Source organism: Furipterus horrens, unplaced genomic scaffold (assembly GCF_987537825.1).
Source record: "Furipterus horrens unplaced genomic scaffold, mFurHor1.1.pri manual_scaffold_11, whole genome shotgun sequence".
NCBI lineage: Eukaryota > Metazoa > Chordata > Mammalia > Chiroptera > Furipteridae > Furipterus > Furipterus horrens.
Genome location: NW_028327181.1, coordinates 99,122,413 through 99,137,142, shown reverse-complemented (window position 1 = coordinate 99,137,142; position 14,730 = coordinate 99,122,413). Strand labels below are relative to the sequence as shown.

General features: G+C 57.7%; 1 protein-coding gene and 3 non-coding genes across 4 annotated transcripts; 2 read left to right on the top strand and 2 right to left on the bottom strand.

The window, feature by feature from the left end:
• The first annotated feature begins 2,845 nt into the window (after positions 1-2,845).
• On the top strand, positions 2,846-8,296 carry MRPL58 (mitochondrial ribosomal protein L58). The gene is made up of 6 exons (XM_090291139.1): positions 2,846-3,065; positions 5,055-5,091; positions 6,575-6,634; positions 7,166-7,248; positions 7,577-7,746; positions 7,994-8,296. The coding sequence occupies exons 1-6, from the start codon at positions 2,880-2,882 to the stop codon at positions 8,076-8,078; spliced, it is 621 nt and encodes a 206-aa protein (XP_090147265.1). The 5' UTR covers positions 2,846-2,879; the 3' UTR covers positions 8,079-8,296.
• A 3,246-nt stretch (positions 8,297-11,542) lies between these two features.
• On the top strand, positions 11,543-11,615 carry TRNAR-CCU (transfer RNA arginine (anticodon CCU)). Its single transcript has one exon. It is a non-coding gene; the product is annotated as a tRNA-Arg (tRNA).
• Positions 11,616-11,953: 338 nt separating this feature from the next.
• On the bottom strand, positions 11,954-12,026 carry TRNAR-CCU (transfer RNA arginine (anticodon CCU)). Its single transcript has one exon. It is a non-coding gene; the product is annotated as a tRNA-Arg (tRNA).
• A 331-nt stretch (positions 12,027-12,357) lies between these two features.
• TRNAR-UCG (transfer RNA arginine (anticodon UCG)) lies at positions 12,358-12,430 on the bottom strand. Its single transcript has one exon. It is a non-coding gene; the product is annotated as a tRNA-Arg (tRNA).
• Between the last annotated feature and the right edge of the window lie 2,300 nt (positions 12,431-14,730).

The following is a 14,730-nucleotide window of genomic DNA, read 5'->3' as shown; positions in this document are numbered from 1 at the left end:
GGCCCCAAACTGGTGACGTCTGCTTTTTAAATCAATGACCAGCATGTGGGTTTCAGTGCACACATGCACGCTGTCGGACGTCCCTGTCCCGCTGCGGCCTGTCTGTCGTGGGACAGGGAGCAGCTGCCCCTGAGGAGCAGAGAAAGCTGTGACTTGTACCCCGACGCACTCCTCTCTCTTGCCTTTTGAATTCCCCACTGGATCTACCCTCCTTCCTTCCTGGGCTGCCTCCCCGGGCTCTCCCCTGCTTCGCTCCTCTCCCAGGCTGACAGCCTTCCCAGAGACCAAACACTGGGTCCGTCAGAGGAACTGGTTCCCCCTCCCACCACCCAGGAAACAGCCCCACCTGGGCCCTCCCTGCAGACTCCGAGCTGAAAGCCGGGCCGCGTTTTCAGGTAACGAGGCAGAGAGGGAAGCAGCTTCCAGAAAGCAGGGGGCAGCTTTGCCCACCCATGCCAGGGGGCATGCCCTGTGCAGCCTGCCCTGCCCCTCGGGGGAGGAGGAAAGAAGGTCTGGAGAAGAGCTAGTCAGACTGGCTTCCCACCCTGGTGCTGCAGGAGAAAAAAAAAGATAAAAGCCATCAGGTCTTTGAAAATAAAGGAAGTTCCTTCGGAAAACCTGTACACACTTAGCACCCTTAGTAACAGCCAGCTTTTGTTACCTGCTGACAGGCAGCTGTAAAAGCTGTTTTCCTGATGGGGATCCTGAGGCTTTGAGGTTAAGTTAGTAACTCAGGAGCACACAGAAATATTTGACTGCAGACCTGACCCGATCCCACTATGCGATACTCCCTATTTCCATGTAATGTTGAGTTTTAGGAGCCAGCCTGTCCCAGGGCGCTCCAGAGAAGAAAGGGAAATCCTGTGGACCCCCTGCCTGCCTGGGGTACCCCAACTCACAGGCCGCTGAGAAGGGCTGGTACCTGACGCTCCTCAGCCGCCAGGAAAGGCTGGGTGATTCCTTCTCTGACCTCCCCCTCCTCACCTCTGTGAATGTCCCTTTTCTGGAGCATCGTCCCAGCCTAGGGAGGACCAAAGAGGGAAGAAGGCTGGCCTTAGCCTTCAGTGCCCCCCTTTTTAAGGGAACAGGGGGCACCTCTCAGGCCAGTTCCTCCCAGAAGAGCCTCTGTTCTGGGTGGTTCATGGCAGCAGCAGGTGAATAGGGCCTGGCAGCTGCTCCCAACCCTCCGGCACCCCCCACCCCGGGGCTAATTTGTCTCATTCTCTCCTCCACCCCCTCCGGCCCCAGAATCCAGGGCGCCAGATGGCCGGAGCAGGCTGTGTTTATTTGGGGCCATGGAGACCTGCAGCTTCCTCTTCCCGTCATTCTGGGTCAGGCACAGGGCCGGAGCCCAGCTCAAAGCAACGACTGAATGGTGCCGACTTTGCTCTTCATAATCCCAGGGCACGGACCAGCTTCACTCCCCTGAGCAGCTCATTCCAATCACCATGGAGACTCCTCTGTTCCCTCCGAGGTCTTGGGACTTCGTCAGACATGGAGGGACCCAGGAGATCCCCTTCCAAGCTAGCGCTATTCTCTTCCTAGTTTGGGTTTACAAAGCCAGTGCCTGGGGGGGCAGTTTATTCCCTCCTAAAGACTTTGCCCAGATCAATGAGGCTAAGACCACAAAGTCCTGACTTGTTGACAGTCTCCTGTTTCATACAGCCGACATCCCCAGGGGCATATTTTTCTAGGTAATTATGCTCTTCCTAAAAATAGAACTCTTCATCACGAAACAACCACTAGTATTACTAATAATCATCTGAGGAATGAGCGAATAAAGACAGTGTAATATTCATTGAGATGTTTTGATTCACCACACTGCCTCCCTACAAAGAAACTCAGCCAACACGTAGCTGTCCCAAACACTGCTTGCTCTCCTTTGAACCTTTCTGGGGTTACGACCTCCAGTTTTGGAGTTCAGGCCTTAACAGCCCCGGAAGAGGGCTCTGCTTAGCGCGCCCGGCGGGCTGAACGTCTGCCCACATCCTCAGCCTCCCTCTACGCCCTCCCGGCTGGGAGGACCCGCCACAGCGCTCCATGAAACTACTGGCTCCCCCACAAAGGGGGGGGTGAGTGTGGTCCGCTTCTTTATTTATTTGAGAGAGAGAAACACCAACTTGCTGTTTCGCCAACTGATGCATCATCGGCTGATTCTTGTACGTTTTCTGACCAGCAGGTCGAACCCACAAGCGTGGCGTATGAGGGCGGCGCTGCCCAGCACTTCTCTCTCCCTCCACGGGCCTCGCCCCCCCTCCCGGCTGGCTGGTCGTCCTGTGGACCTTTCACACACGGGCTCTCCGGGGTCTTGCTTATCGGCTGCCTTGTGAATGAGCCTGAAGTCGCTAAGGCTCAGCCGTCGCGGGCCTCACCTTTCAAAATCACACTCCCAAACATTGGCCCTAACGATGTGTATTGGGCGCCTATGATGGGCCAGGTCCCGGGTGCTGGGGGTGCCGCAGTGAGCCAGCGCCTTCCTGGATCTTATCCCATCCCGGCGAGGAGACAGGCGGTAAGCCAGAAACGTAAGATGGGGTGATGTGGAAAAGGTCGGCAGGGTCAAGGGAATGGAGGTGAGCCAGGCAGACAGCGCTGGCCTCCTAGACGGTGTGAGGCATGCGGGGACAGAAGCCCAGGAGGAGGGGAGAGGGGGTGTTTCTGGGGACACGGATCTGGGGGTTCTTTCGCCAGGAGCCTCCCTTGAGAGCTCGCTGCCTGGCCAACGTCTCCCGCGCCGCTGCAGCGGACCTCGGCGCCGCCCAGGCCTCCCGGAAGCAGCCGACGGGGACCTTCCAACAGGAACCGAAGTCCACAGGGGAGACGCGACCCGGCGGACCGCGGAGGGAGGCGCGCGCCGGAAGCAGCCCCGAGGCCCCAACATGGCGGCCGCGCGGTGCCTGCGCTGGGGCCTGAGCCGCGCCGGGGCCTGGCTGCTCCCGCCCCCCGCGCGCTGCCCCCGCCGGGACCTGCACAAGCAGGCAGACGGCACCGAGTTCCAGAGCATCTACAGCCTGGACAAGCTCTACCCGGAGTCGCGGGGCGCGGACACCGCCTGGAGGGTCCCGGTGAGCCGGCAGGGCCGGACGGAAGGGGCGTTCCCTCGCCGCGGGTGGGGGCGGGGCGTCAGGAAGCCGCGGCCCTATTGGCCACGCGCGCCGTTCGTCGTCGGGGCCGCGGGGAGGGAGCTGGTTGCCTGAGCAACCGGGGACTGGGCCCGCTGGGCGGGGCGTGCAGGCGCTGGGAGAGCGCGCAGGGCGTCCTGCTTACGTGGCCACCAGCTCGTCCGCGTTAGTCCCCCAGCCTCCAGGGCCGGGTTCTTGTCGCGGGGGAGACGGGGCAGTCTGGCCCTGCAGAGCGGGCAGCAAATGCCGCAGGCTGCCAGGCGGCTTGCTCCCTTCCGGAATCTTGGAGAGTTACGCCGCCCTTAGCCTCTAGGAGCCCCCGCACACCCGCGGAAGCTGGTCGCCCTTTCGTGTCCCCAGGATGCGTTTCATCCCGCCCGCAGCGTGCAGGCTCCGGCTCCGCCCCGGGAGCGGGAGGGACGGACCCAGCCAGTTCCCTGGGCGAGAACGTGCGCCGACTCCTCAGTCGGGCCGCAAACTTCTGCTGACAGCGTGCCTTGGGCGCCGCGCCGGGCGCGGGGAGAGAGCAGCGAGCAGCGAGCAGCGCTCCGCAGCCCTGTTTGCGGGGCTGGCGTTCTAGAGGAGGGAGCCGGCAGTAAGCAAAATAAGCAGGACAGGGCGTGCGAGATGGCGTCTGGCTTTGGAGAAAGTAAAGCCTGGAAGGAAGAAGGTGCTAAGGCAGGGTTAGCGTTGCAGTTCAACAGGATGGTCTGGGAAGGCCTCCGAGAAGGTGACATTTGAGTAAGGACCTAGGAGAAGCAGCGAGGGAGCCATGAGAATAGAGGGGAGATGGACGTCCTGCAGAGGGGACAGCAGGTGCAGCCACCTCAAAGCAGTGGCCTGTTCTGCTTGTTCAGGGAACAGCAAGCAGGACAGTGTGGGGACCGACTGGAGGACCTGAGGCAGAGGAGTGGGGTGATCCAGCCGGCTCTTCCAGGGGTCACTCGTGGAGCCTTACAACAAGCAGACCGGAGAACGGCAAGAGCAGGGAGGCCCGTTAGCAGACGGCACCAACACAGGCGAGAGACAAGGAGCGGGGAGGAAGCGGTAGGAACCCTGAGAATTGTTCGGGTTCTAGTGATACTCTGCAGGGAAAGCCTCCAGGGTTTGCTGCTGGGTTTTCTACGAGAAGTGAGACTAGGAGAGGCGTTGGCGTCTGGGCCCCTGAGCAGTGGAAGGATTGAGTTGCCATTAATTGAGACTAGAAAGTTCTTATTCAGCAAAAAAAAATCGTGTCCTTCCTGTGTCAGACACTGGTCCAAGCATCGCAGAGACAGCTGCTGTTGAGGTGGAAGGAGCAGACAGTAAACCAAGGGAGAAAACGTGTCACGTATTGAGAAGAAATGATCAGGGCAGGGTGCTCTCGCAGAGAGTGCTGAGAGCTGTCCCTGAGCGGGCGGGGGGGCGTCCTCCCTGAGGTCTGACGTGGGGCGTCCAGAGGGGACACTGGACAGCTGTTGGCTGCGGGGCTGGAGTTCAAGAACGAGGTTTGAGTGTGAGCCAGAGCGCTGGGGGTCACCAGCGCAGACGGATGAACTGTTCTAGGGAAGGAGTAAGACGGCCGAGAAAGGATTTCAGGGCTCACTCCAGGCCAGCAGAGGGTGTTCCTGTTGGGGTCTCGCTGACGTACGTGCGCTCTGGTGCCTTCCCCCCGCCCGGGAGCCAGGCCTCTGAGGGCGCCTGACACCAGCTCAGGTGGGGGCAGGGAGGGCTGCAAAGGTCAGGTCCCTTTTCCCAGAGGAGCGTTTCTGGGATGGCACTTCTGGGGTCTTGGGAAGCCTTTTCTGCCCTCTGATCGGATTTTGCTGAGTCCTGGAAATCGTTGTATTATGTTTGCATCGTGCCTTTACATCATTTCTTTGGTTGCCCTGGACCAGTTGGGAGTCACCCAGCAGGTAGCATTTATTTGACACTGTGTACGTTCCATTACAGGGTGACGCAAAGCAAGCCAACTATGACATTCCTGTCGGTAAGTAATTTGGTTTTATTTAAAAAAATCAGCCATTTCCCCCAGCCCTCTGACATTCCTTCCAGCTCTTTTCAGTCTAATAAAAGTAAAGAAACCATCTTTGAGTGTGCAAAGGTGGACTCCTTGAGCATTGTTTAGAATAGCAAAAAGAGATGGTGCCGCCACTCTGGAGTGCTGTGCGGTGAGCTCTTCTTGTGCTCGTGACGCGGAGTAACTTTTACAGTAGATGAATTGATCGTCCTTGAAGGAAGGAGGGTGCGTATGTACGGTGACCAGCACTGTGTCTTACACAGATGAGTATGTATATATTTCTGTGTGTGCCCATGGAGCTGAAAGGACGTACAAGAAATCGGCTAGGAGGGCTGCCTTGGGGCGTGGAGAGGAAAGCGCAGACTTGTGGGCCTGCCCTGACTCGGAGTCTGCGTGACGTCAGAGGTCAGGCCTGTCCCGTGAACTGGAGTCTGCGTGACGTCAGAGGTGCGCGCATCAAGGACGAGGCGAGGCCCGCAAAGCAGCAGCCGGCCCTTTTCAGAGTCCGTTTGTGACATCCGCAGACAGGGCAGAACAGAGTCCCCAAGGTGCCAGCGCCCACGGCCCTGGCCCAGGTGACAGCAGCATGACGGAGGGGACGCCGCTTGCTTGCAGCGAGCCCTGAGGCTGCTCAGAACCTGTCCCCAGCCAGCCTTCCGGACGCCGGGAGGCAGCGGGAGGCGGCTGCGTCTCAGCCCTCACCCGCCTCCCGTGCTCCTGCGCTCGGGGAGGGCCTCCGGCGCCCCTGCAGGGACAGACCTGGTTCGCCACCCAGGCTCCTCGCGGCTCGGCTGCCAGTCACCTGAAGTTTTCCCACTTCCCTACTCTCCTCAGACACCGTGAGGCTGCTTCTTGGGACTTACAGGACCAGAAGGAAGAAGCGCCATTTTCCAGCTTACAGACAGACACGGAACTGAGACCCAGGGACGCAGGGGGCCTGGCCAGGACCACAGTCAGGCAGCGGCGGTGCCAGTGTGGGAGGCAGGGCCCCCAGCTCCTGAGCGAGTGCTCAGTCACCCAGCAGAGGGTTTTAAACACTGGCCAGGTGCTGGGCGCAGGGAACCCCCAGGGATTAGACACAGGCCCACCCTCCTGGCGCTCGCAGGCTACCGGGCTCCATGCCCGCCACGTCGTGAAACAGAACATTAGGCTGCGTTTGTCCCTTAGGCTGACCTTCTGAAAGCATCCTTGCTTTAAAACAAAGCGAAAAGCTGGGGCAGCCGGATCTGGGGGACTATGCCGGACCAGAAGCAGACGACCTGGGTCATAATTTTACGTCCTCTGCTGCCTGTGGGACCTTGGGAAAGTCACTTACTCTTGAGTGTTGACATCTATAGATAATCTCTTCCTGTACTGATGTGAATGTTGTTTACATATATGCGTGTCATTGAGAGAGCTGTGTAATGTTTCGCCGTGGGATCATCGTGTCTCTGGGGGGTGTTCTGTTTGGCAGATCGCCTGACGATATCTTACTGCCGGAGCAGCGGTCCTGGAGGCCAGAACGTTAACAAAGGTACAGGACACCTTGTTGTTCTCTTTCCCTTTGAAACTTAGTCGGAAGATGGACTGACGATTCTGTGTTTACATTCATGGCAAATACAGGGTGTTTTTGTTTTTGTTTTTAGCAGAAGCTTAAATGCTGCCAGTTTATAATAATCCTCTTAATTCTTCTGAGTGAGGCCTGGTTCCCAGACTCAGCGGGGGGTGCTGGGACCAGGACCGGCTTGTGAGGGTGAACCAGGGAACCCGCGCCCTGGCAGCCAGCCCCAAGGCCGGGCTGCTGTGCTCTCGTGGAAGCCCTCCCCCATTCTACGCAGAGCCCAATACACTGTAAGAGGAGCCCGGGCATCTGGGCCTGGAGGGTTAGTTTTGTCCAGAAGTGCCTCTCGGTCCTACAGGCTCGCTGTGGCCAGCCCTGTGTCCCCAAGTTGACACAGGATGGAAGCCTACCTGGCTGGGTTTCTCGCCCCCGTTTCAGGACGGTCACCTGCTGAGCGTACCTAGGGTCGCAGCGACCCATGCTCCCTCCTCCCTTCCTTTCCAGTGAATTCCAAGGCCGAAGTCAGGTTCCATTTGGCCACCGCCGACTGGATCTCCGAGCCTGTGCGGCAGAAGATGGCTGTCATGGTAACTGCAGGCCCCCTTCTTTCTATTAATCCCTCGGCCGCTTTTCTTGTTTTTATTTTTTAAATTTTTTAAAAAGGAGATTATTTTTAGAGAGAGGGGAAGGGAGGGAAAGAGAGGGAGAGAAGCGTGGCCAGCTGCCTCTTGTTCGCGCCCCAGGGCACACCCCGACCTGCAGCCCGTGCACGTGCCCTGACCGGGCATCGAATGTGCGACCCTTCGCTTTGTGGGACGGCGCCCAACCAACTGGGCCACACTGGTCAGGGCCTCCCACGGTCGCTTTGAAACCGTACTTGTTAGAACTCTAGTGTTTTGCTTTTGTCCGCTGCAGCATAAAAATAAGATCAGCAAGTCAGGAGAGCTGATACTCACCTCTGAATGCAGCCGCTATCAGTTCCGAAATCTGGCAGATTGCCTACAGAAGATTCGAGACATGATCGCTGAAGCCAGCCAGCCAGCCAAGGAGCCCTCCAGAGAAGATGCTGCACTGTGGAGAATCAGGTGCCAGGAAACGCCCCAAACCTCTTCCGGCCGAGCCTGAGGGGCAGCACAGGGAAGGAAGGGGAAGGGGGCGGGGTCAAGTCCACGACCCACCAACAGATGTGGGAAAGCCCAGCAGTGGGAGAAGACCGGCGGATGGAGGCTCGGGGGTCTGGGCTTGCTGATGGGGCTCCTCTGCTTCCTGCGAGCGGTCAGCTCCTCTCACCGATTGGGCGTCTGGGCCTAACTGTGCTGTTTTTGTTCGCAGGATAGAAAACACGAATCGGGAAAGGCTGAGAAGAAAGAGAATCAATTCTGCCGTGAAGACGAGCAGGAGGGTGGATGTGGACTGAAGTCACCCTCCAGAGCTGGCAGGGACCCTCTGCGGGCCGTCGGGGGCTGACCTGTTTGCGGTTGCTAATGCTTGTCTCCAACGCTGGAGCCGCCCGAGAGTTCATGCGGAGGGAGGGCTGCAGGCACTGGCTGTGACGGTCGTCGTAGTCAGTTATGTGTTGTCAAACCTTAATCGCCCACTTAATGTAGGAGCTGCAATAAAATTCTAAATACAGAAGGCTTCCGTGCTTCAGAACGGATTCCTGCCTTTCTCTTGGTTGGAATCTGCCTGACAGTTCCTGACTGCCACCGACCACTTGTCGCTGCCTGGGGGAAGCAGGAATGAGGTGGTGTCTGCCCTCAAGGGACACACAGCTGGCCAGAAGCTGAGACAGGCGAGCGGGCTTCTGAGCTGGGCCTGGAAAAAGGTGCAGAATTGTCATCAGGACAAAGCAGCAGCGCGCATGCCAGCTGAAGGGAACAGTATGGACACAGGGAACGGAAGAGGAGGCTGGGGTGCAGGAGACAGTGAGGGGGCCACCTGAACGGTGGATTCGTGCAGGGGGATCACGGAAGCTGGGTCTGGAGGGAGATGGCAGCGCAGTGCAGAGAGTCTCAGGTTCAAGTTAAGCAGTTTAGGGTTTGGGAAACATGGGTAACAGGGAGCCACTTGCGTGGGAAGGAAGGTCATGTGCTAGGCGCTGGCATAGGCCATGGGTGGTGGGGGCAGAGAGCGTGGCTTGGAACTGGAAAAGGGGGATTGCCATCCTATGGGTGGGGAAGCACCCAGGCCAGCATGACAGTAGCAGGTTACTCTGGCACGTAGGAGTTTCATAGAATGTTCTCTCATTATTTTGATCTCGCTCACTCATTTGACAAGTACTGCGTTGCTGTGCCCTAAATGCGACATAATGGACGGTAGCTGTGCGTACACTTCATGTGAGTGTAAGCAAAGGGGGAAAGCCTCCCATGAAGGACTTAGGAAATACAGACGACGGGTGTGGAAGGCAGGTCCCAGTCCTCCTGGGCCTCCTGGGGATCAAGCAAGTGCACATCCATTAGTCCAGAGGCACGGGGTGACTTCCCCAGGAATCAGCAATGAGCGAAGTCCATTCTCCGAGAGACCTGACATTCAGTCAGTTGAAAAGAAAAATGGGTTCCTGTGTGGGAACACGACCTCAAAGGTGGTAAATAACAAGAAAGTTCTCCCTAGGTTGTGGGGGGCAGAGAAACAAGTAGTTCTAACTGGAAGGTCAGAGAAGCTGCGTTTGAGGCGGGCCGAAGGGTGGGAGGAGCAGGCCATGTGAGCAAGGCAAGACCTTGTCGCCCAGGGCCGGCCTGTCTGTCGCTGGGACAGGGAACTGTAACCCTGAGAACAGGCCCTGAAGCCAGACTGTCCTGGTCAGCTCCTGCCCTCCCCCCACCCCCACCACCGCTGCGGGGCCTTGGGCAAACCACCTAGCTTCTCTGAACTTTTGTCCCCTTCTTCAAACTAGGGATGATATTGGAGCCCACCTCCTGAGCTGTTGTGAGACTTACGTGAATAAACGAGCGGTTCCTGGCACTGGGTCGGTGCTCCGGCAACACTGGTTAATGGCCCCGCTGGGCCGTGCCATGACCCAGGGGATGAGGAGCTGTGGAAGACACATCTGCCGTCTTAAATGGGAGCCATGTCTAGGAAGTCCTTAGATGTGACGGCTAAGACATTTAGACTCTGCTCCTACAGAGGCTGCCAGGGGAAGATGAATCCGGCCGTGAACAGAGAAGGAGAGACCGCAGGGAAGTGAGCACAGGTTGGCAGGCTGACCTGTGTGAGCAGTCAGGGACCCACCGTGGAACTAGGGCAGTGACAACAGAGATGGAGAGAAAACAGATGGGAAAGGATTATGGGGACAGGACATTGGCCCACGTGGACTGGGAGCAGGTGTGTGACATGGGCGATGCTGTGCATCGAAGCAGGAGAGTCACAGAGGGAGCAGGTTTGGGGCGGGCGGCTGGATGACGAGGGTGGCCTTGTGGGGCCTGAGGAGGAACGCCTAGGTGGTGACACCCAGGACAGGGGACAGCCCTGCCGCTGGGGAATGAGGCTGCAGCCTGGGGAGACAAGTGGAGTTGTGGGAATGGCAGGAGCCGTGAGGAAGAGCCAAGACAGAGCCCAGGGAGACTGGCTCAGCCGGTGTCAGTGGGACACCAGAAAAGGTCCCCCTGCGGGTGGGCCCTGAGCCACGTGCTGGGCCCTGAGGCCCTCAGAAGACATCGTGGCCTGTGAAAGGGCCTGGATGAACATTGAGGGCAGGAGGGGAAGGAGAGGAACAGAGGGAAGATGAGGCTGGGGGACGGGGGGCGAGCACATGGGTAGGACCCATTCTTTTAAGACGCTGAGGGCAAAAGAATGAACACGAGTGAGCCTCACAGACACCATGTTGAGCCAGAGGCCAGGCTACCAAAGAGTGATTCCATTTATATGTCGTTCAAAACAAGTCAAAACGGGTTAAGGGTGATGAAAGTCAGGGAAGTGCTTGGGGGCGGTGGAGACCAAAGGGGCCACTGCGACCCTTCTGTATCCCAAGGGGCTGTGACCCACGATGTGCGCCCTTGGCCGCATGGATGTTACACCTCAACAAACTGATGAACCAAAATGAGGGCAGGAGGCAGGAGCCATGTCGGTAAACGCTCCTTGCTGATGTGAAGGAGGGAGACGGGTTTCTGCAGACCCCACTTGTGGGAGAGAGAAACAAGACTGGGCCCAAGGGCCTGGGGCCCTGGAGCGCGGAGGATGGGGAGGCAACGTGGGAACGCAGGTCTCTCGGCAATGCGCTGCCCCAGGCTGCAGTTCAGCTGTGACACCCTTCAGCTGTGCACGGATTCTAATGGTGGCCTTCCAACGTTTGTAACGTTTAAAAATGTGCTCCTTCTTTGTTTGTACTACTTTTTATCTAACAGTCTTAAAGGAACAAAATATCAGGGTGAAGTATCTGTCTGGCTGACGTATTTCTTTTCTGCACATTACACACTTGCATGTAACGGATACACATGTGTATGTACGTACATACACATGGAAGGATTTTTCCCTCCCACTTGTCCCTTGTCTCCTGATGGGGAAGATTTTCAGTGTTTATGATTCGGTATTCATGATTGAGGCTGGCCCGTTCTCCTTCACTCCTTACGCCACTCTCCCTTACAATATTATACCTACAAGTAGACACGATGGCTCGACACTCAGTCTCCACCGGCCATGGTCCAGGAGTTTGGGCAGTCCCAGCCCTACTGTGTTCCCGGTGCTGGGGCTGCGGGTTGGTCAGCTCGCCTCCCAGGGTAGTGTCTGCCCGCATCCTGGTGGTCGACTGGGAGCCCCGGAGGCCTATCCAGGCCCATCCCGGGCTCCGCATTCCCCAGTAAACATGTGCCCCGCTGACTCCTGGCTTGGAAAACCCGAAGTCTGATTGCCTACTAGGGGAAGAGATGTGAGCCTGGTAAGGCGCAGGCCCCAGTGGCCTAATGGATAAGGCACTGGCCTCCTAAGCCAGGGATTGTGGGTTCGAGTCCCACCTGGGGTAAAGTTTCCTTTTTAGCACACAGAAATATTCACTCCATCGCAGCTGGGTCATATTAAAAGGCCCCACCAGACCCCGAGCGCGCGGGATGGAAAAACCAAAAGGCGAAGAAGCCGGCAGCGAAGCCCGCCCCGCCCCCAGACTTTTTACAGTTCACAGGCTGAGGCTACACTGCAAACGAGGAGGGACTAAAGAGGGCGGGCAGGCAGGGCTCCGGGGGCGGCGCAGTGGCCGGGCCGGAACCACGTGGAATGCAGCCCCTAGGTTGCCCGGGTGCAGCACGGGAGGGGGCGCGCTTGCGCCGAACTAAAATTGTCGATAGAGCAAGAAGCCACGTACACCACCCCAGGTGGGACTCGAACCCACAATCCCTGGCTTAGGAGGCCAGTGCCTTATCCATTAGGCCACTGGGGCACGACAAAACGCAGCGTCCACGTGGTCCCTGGTAATGCTAAAAGCAGGTGCACAAACCACAACTCCCCGAGCGGTCCTAGACCCAGACCCGGTACAGGTCGCGGGAAGCCCGCTACGCAACCGCAGGGCACACCGCGGCGCCACGCGAAAAGCTAAAGAGCAAGACGAGACGCCTGGGAAGTGCCGCCTCAGACCTAAGGGGGTCCGCGGCGCGCACGTCCGAGAGAGGAGAGAGGTCCTCGGAAGGTAGGTGTCAGCGGGCCGAGCGACTAGGAGAGGGGACGTGAGATTGCTGTGTCCCCCAGCCATGGGCCACTCGCCCAAAAGGAACCGACCACGAAGGGACTCGAACCCTCAATCTTCTGATCCGAAGTCAGACGCCTTATCCGTTAGGCCACGCGGTCTCCGTGCCGGATGGTTCACCATGCGCAGCCCAGGTGTAACCTCCTCGCGGGCGGCGGCGCCGACTACAGGCGCTGGGCTACGGGGCGCGCTCGGGCGCAGCGAGGATGCGCTCTCTGCGTCAACGTCTGTGCTGGCGCGTCCCTAGGTCCCTAAGCCTCGCGGCAGAGCCGGGCAGCTGTGGAGTTTGCGTGGCGTGGTGAGTAAGGCTGCAGATTCCGGCTCGGGAGGTCGACAGTTCGAGTTTCCTGTGCCCCTGCACCGGGGTCCTCCCAAAGAGAGGACGGCATACCTGCGCCACAGCTGCACCCCTGCCCTCGGCCTAGACACGCAGCCCCCGGCTCCCTCCACCGGCCTTCCGCCGGCAGGTTCCGGTGTGATGTCATCACGCAGCCTGGCGGCACCACCGCTCAAAACGCAAACGATCGACAGCTGTTACCTCAACACGTGGTAGCCTAGTGGTGGAAGCACTGGTTCTGAAAGCTGTGCAATAGCTTGAGTTCTAGGAACCGTGGTTCGAGTCCCACCTGGGGCGGCATAGCTTTAAAATCCTTGCTGTTCTTCCTTCTCTATAGCACACAAGGTCAGAACGTGCGTTTTCCCACAGCGTTTTCTGTGAGTGTGCGTGGGTGCACAGCAATTACTTTGCATTTTCTTTCTGATCACGCCAAACTACACTTTGAAAGGTAAACCGATGAGGGCCGGTGAGGCCCCACTTCCTGCCTGTGAGTCGGACCCACTCATCTCGTGGGGCAGTGTGCTCCGTGACAATCACCGTCGAGTCAAAGGCAGGCAAAACTGCAGCTCCGGGCCCTGCCCTTCCCCCTGAGCCACCCCTGGAGACCCGCAGGTGGGATCGGAATGCTGCCCGCTGCACGCCACCCATCCCACTGGGTTGTCCCCACAGCCCCATGCGGGAGTAGTAACTGCCCATCTCCACGGGGAGGAAGACGGCACGCTCACATCGTGTGGTCCCAGGAGTGGTTTTTAAATTGATTATTAGACATCAATTTGCCGTTCCACTTTATTGGTGCAGGCATTGGTTGATTACATGTGCCCTGGCTAGAGGTCAAACCCGCAACCTTGGCGTATTGGGGCGGTGCTCTAGCCCACTGAGCCGCCTGGCCAGGGCCGATCAGATCCCAGTAGCTTTTAAAAGGGACTACCGGAGACGTGCATTTAGGGTTTTTGCACTTTCCTGTGCGTGTATTCATTTAGTAAAATGTTTATTTTAAAAAAACTATGAATATGGCCACAATTTTTTTTAACCTTGAAGCCCACAGCTCCCATTTAAGAAGTTGAGTACCTCCCATTACGTGCACTTTGGGGACCCTTTTATTTATTCAGGGAGAAGCTGTGTTATTTTTAAGTCCTTGACTCAAAAAGAGTTTTTTTTAAACCACCGTTTCTTGTACTTTTGTACAAGAACAAACAAAACGAATTCTAAGTAGGGAATTCTCTTCTCCCTTCTCCAGGGGCACCCAAAATTCTCTCCCCCTTCTCTACCCAGAGCCAGTCGCCAAGTCTCACGGACGCCCCTTTCAGGCTCCCAAGCCCAGCCATACAGCTGCCGCATCGTGGGCCTCATCTGCACGGCCCGAGACAGCGCTGCTCTGGGTTCGGCCTGCAGTTCGCCCTACGACCATCCCCCAGTCTGCCTCCACGGAGCCCACACCCTGCTGCGGGAGGGGCCAGTGAACACGTAGTACACAGGAGAGGATTCAGAACGGAGGGCGTTGGGGAACCATGGAGCAAGTTCAGGGGCGGCCTCTGCGTGGAGAACAGCCAATGGGTTGTTGGCAACCTCGTCACCTTCACAGGGCTTCTTTCGTGTCGTGGCTGACACACTACCTACTGCACAGGGTTGTTGTGGGGAGAATGATCCTCCTCCAAAGTGATCAGAACAGCTCCGGGAACACGTATGTCCTAAGTCAGGGTCCTCTGCAGTCACTCATACACTGCTGGCCCCGTCACTCAGGGTTTATGTATGATCGTCTCCTCTAGATGTGAACCCCTGCAGGTTCACAGGTCTCCTTGCCTTATAATGAATTCACATTAAGAGTCTTCTACGTTCCAAGCACAGTGCTAAGCCCTGGGGAATATAAATATGACTAGGGTATAGGGCCGACACACAACAAAGGATCTTCTATATAATTTTTATCTCCTGGAACTAGGAGCGTGTCCTGACCGTTAAGACACTGGGCCAGCACACCCCTCAGGCTCACCCTTCCGCTTCAACAAAAGCCCACTCCCAGGGGGTCACCTTGGCTGTAACTGTCCCAACTGCAAAGAAGCAGACACA

What these genes read in the sequence shown, in the direction of transcription:
- MRPL58 (XM_090291139.1), top strand. Translation starts at nt 2,880, where the DNA reads ATGGCGGCCGCGCGGTGCCTGCGCTGGGGCCTGAGCCGCGCCGGGGCC. An exon ending in ACACCGCCTGGAGGGTCCCG is followed by an intron (nt 3,066 to 5,054) that starts GTGAGCCGGCAG and finishes GTTCCATTACAG; the next exon opens with GGTGACGCAAAGCAAGCCAA. An exon ending in CAACTATGACATTCCTGTCG is followed by an intron (nt 5,092 to 6,574) that starts GTAAGTAATTTG and finishes TCTGTTTGGCAG; the next exon opens with ATCGCCTGACGATATCTTAC.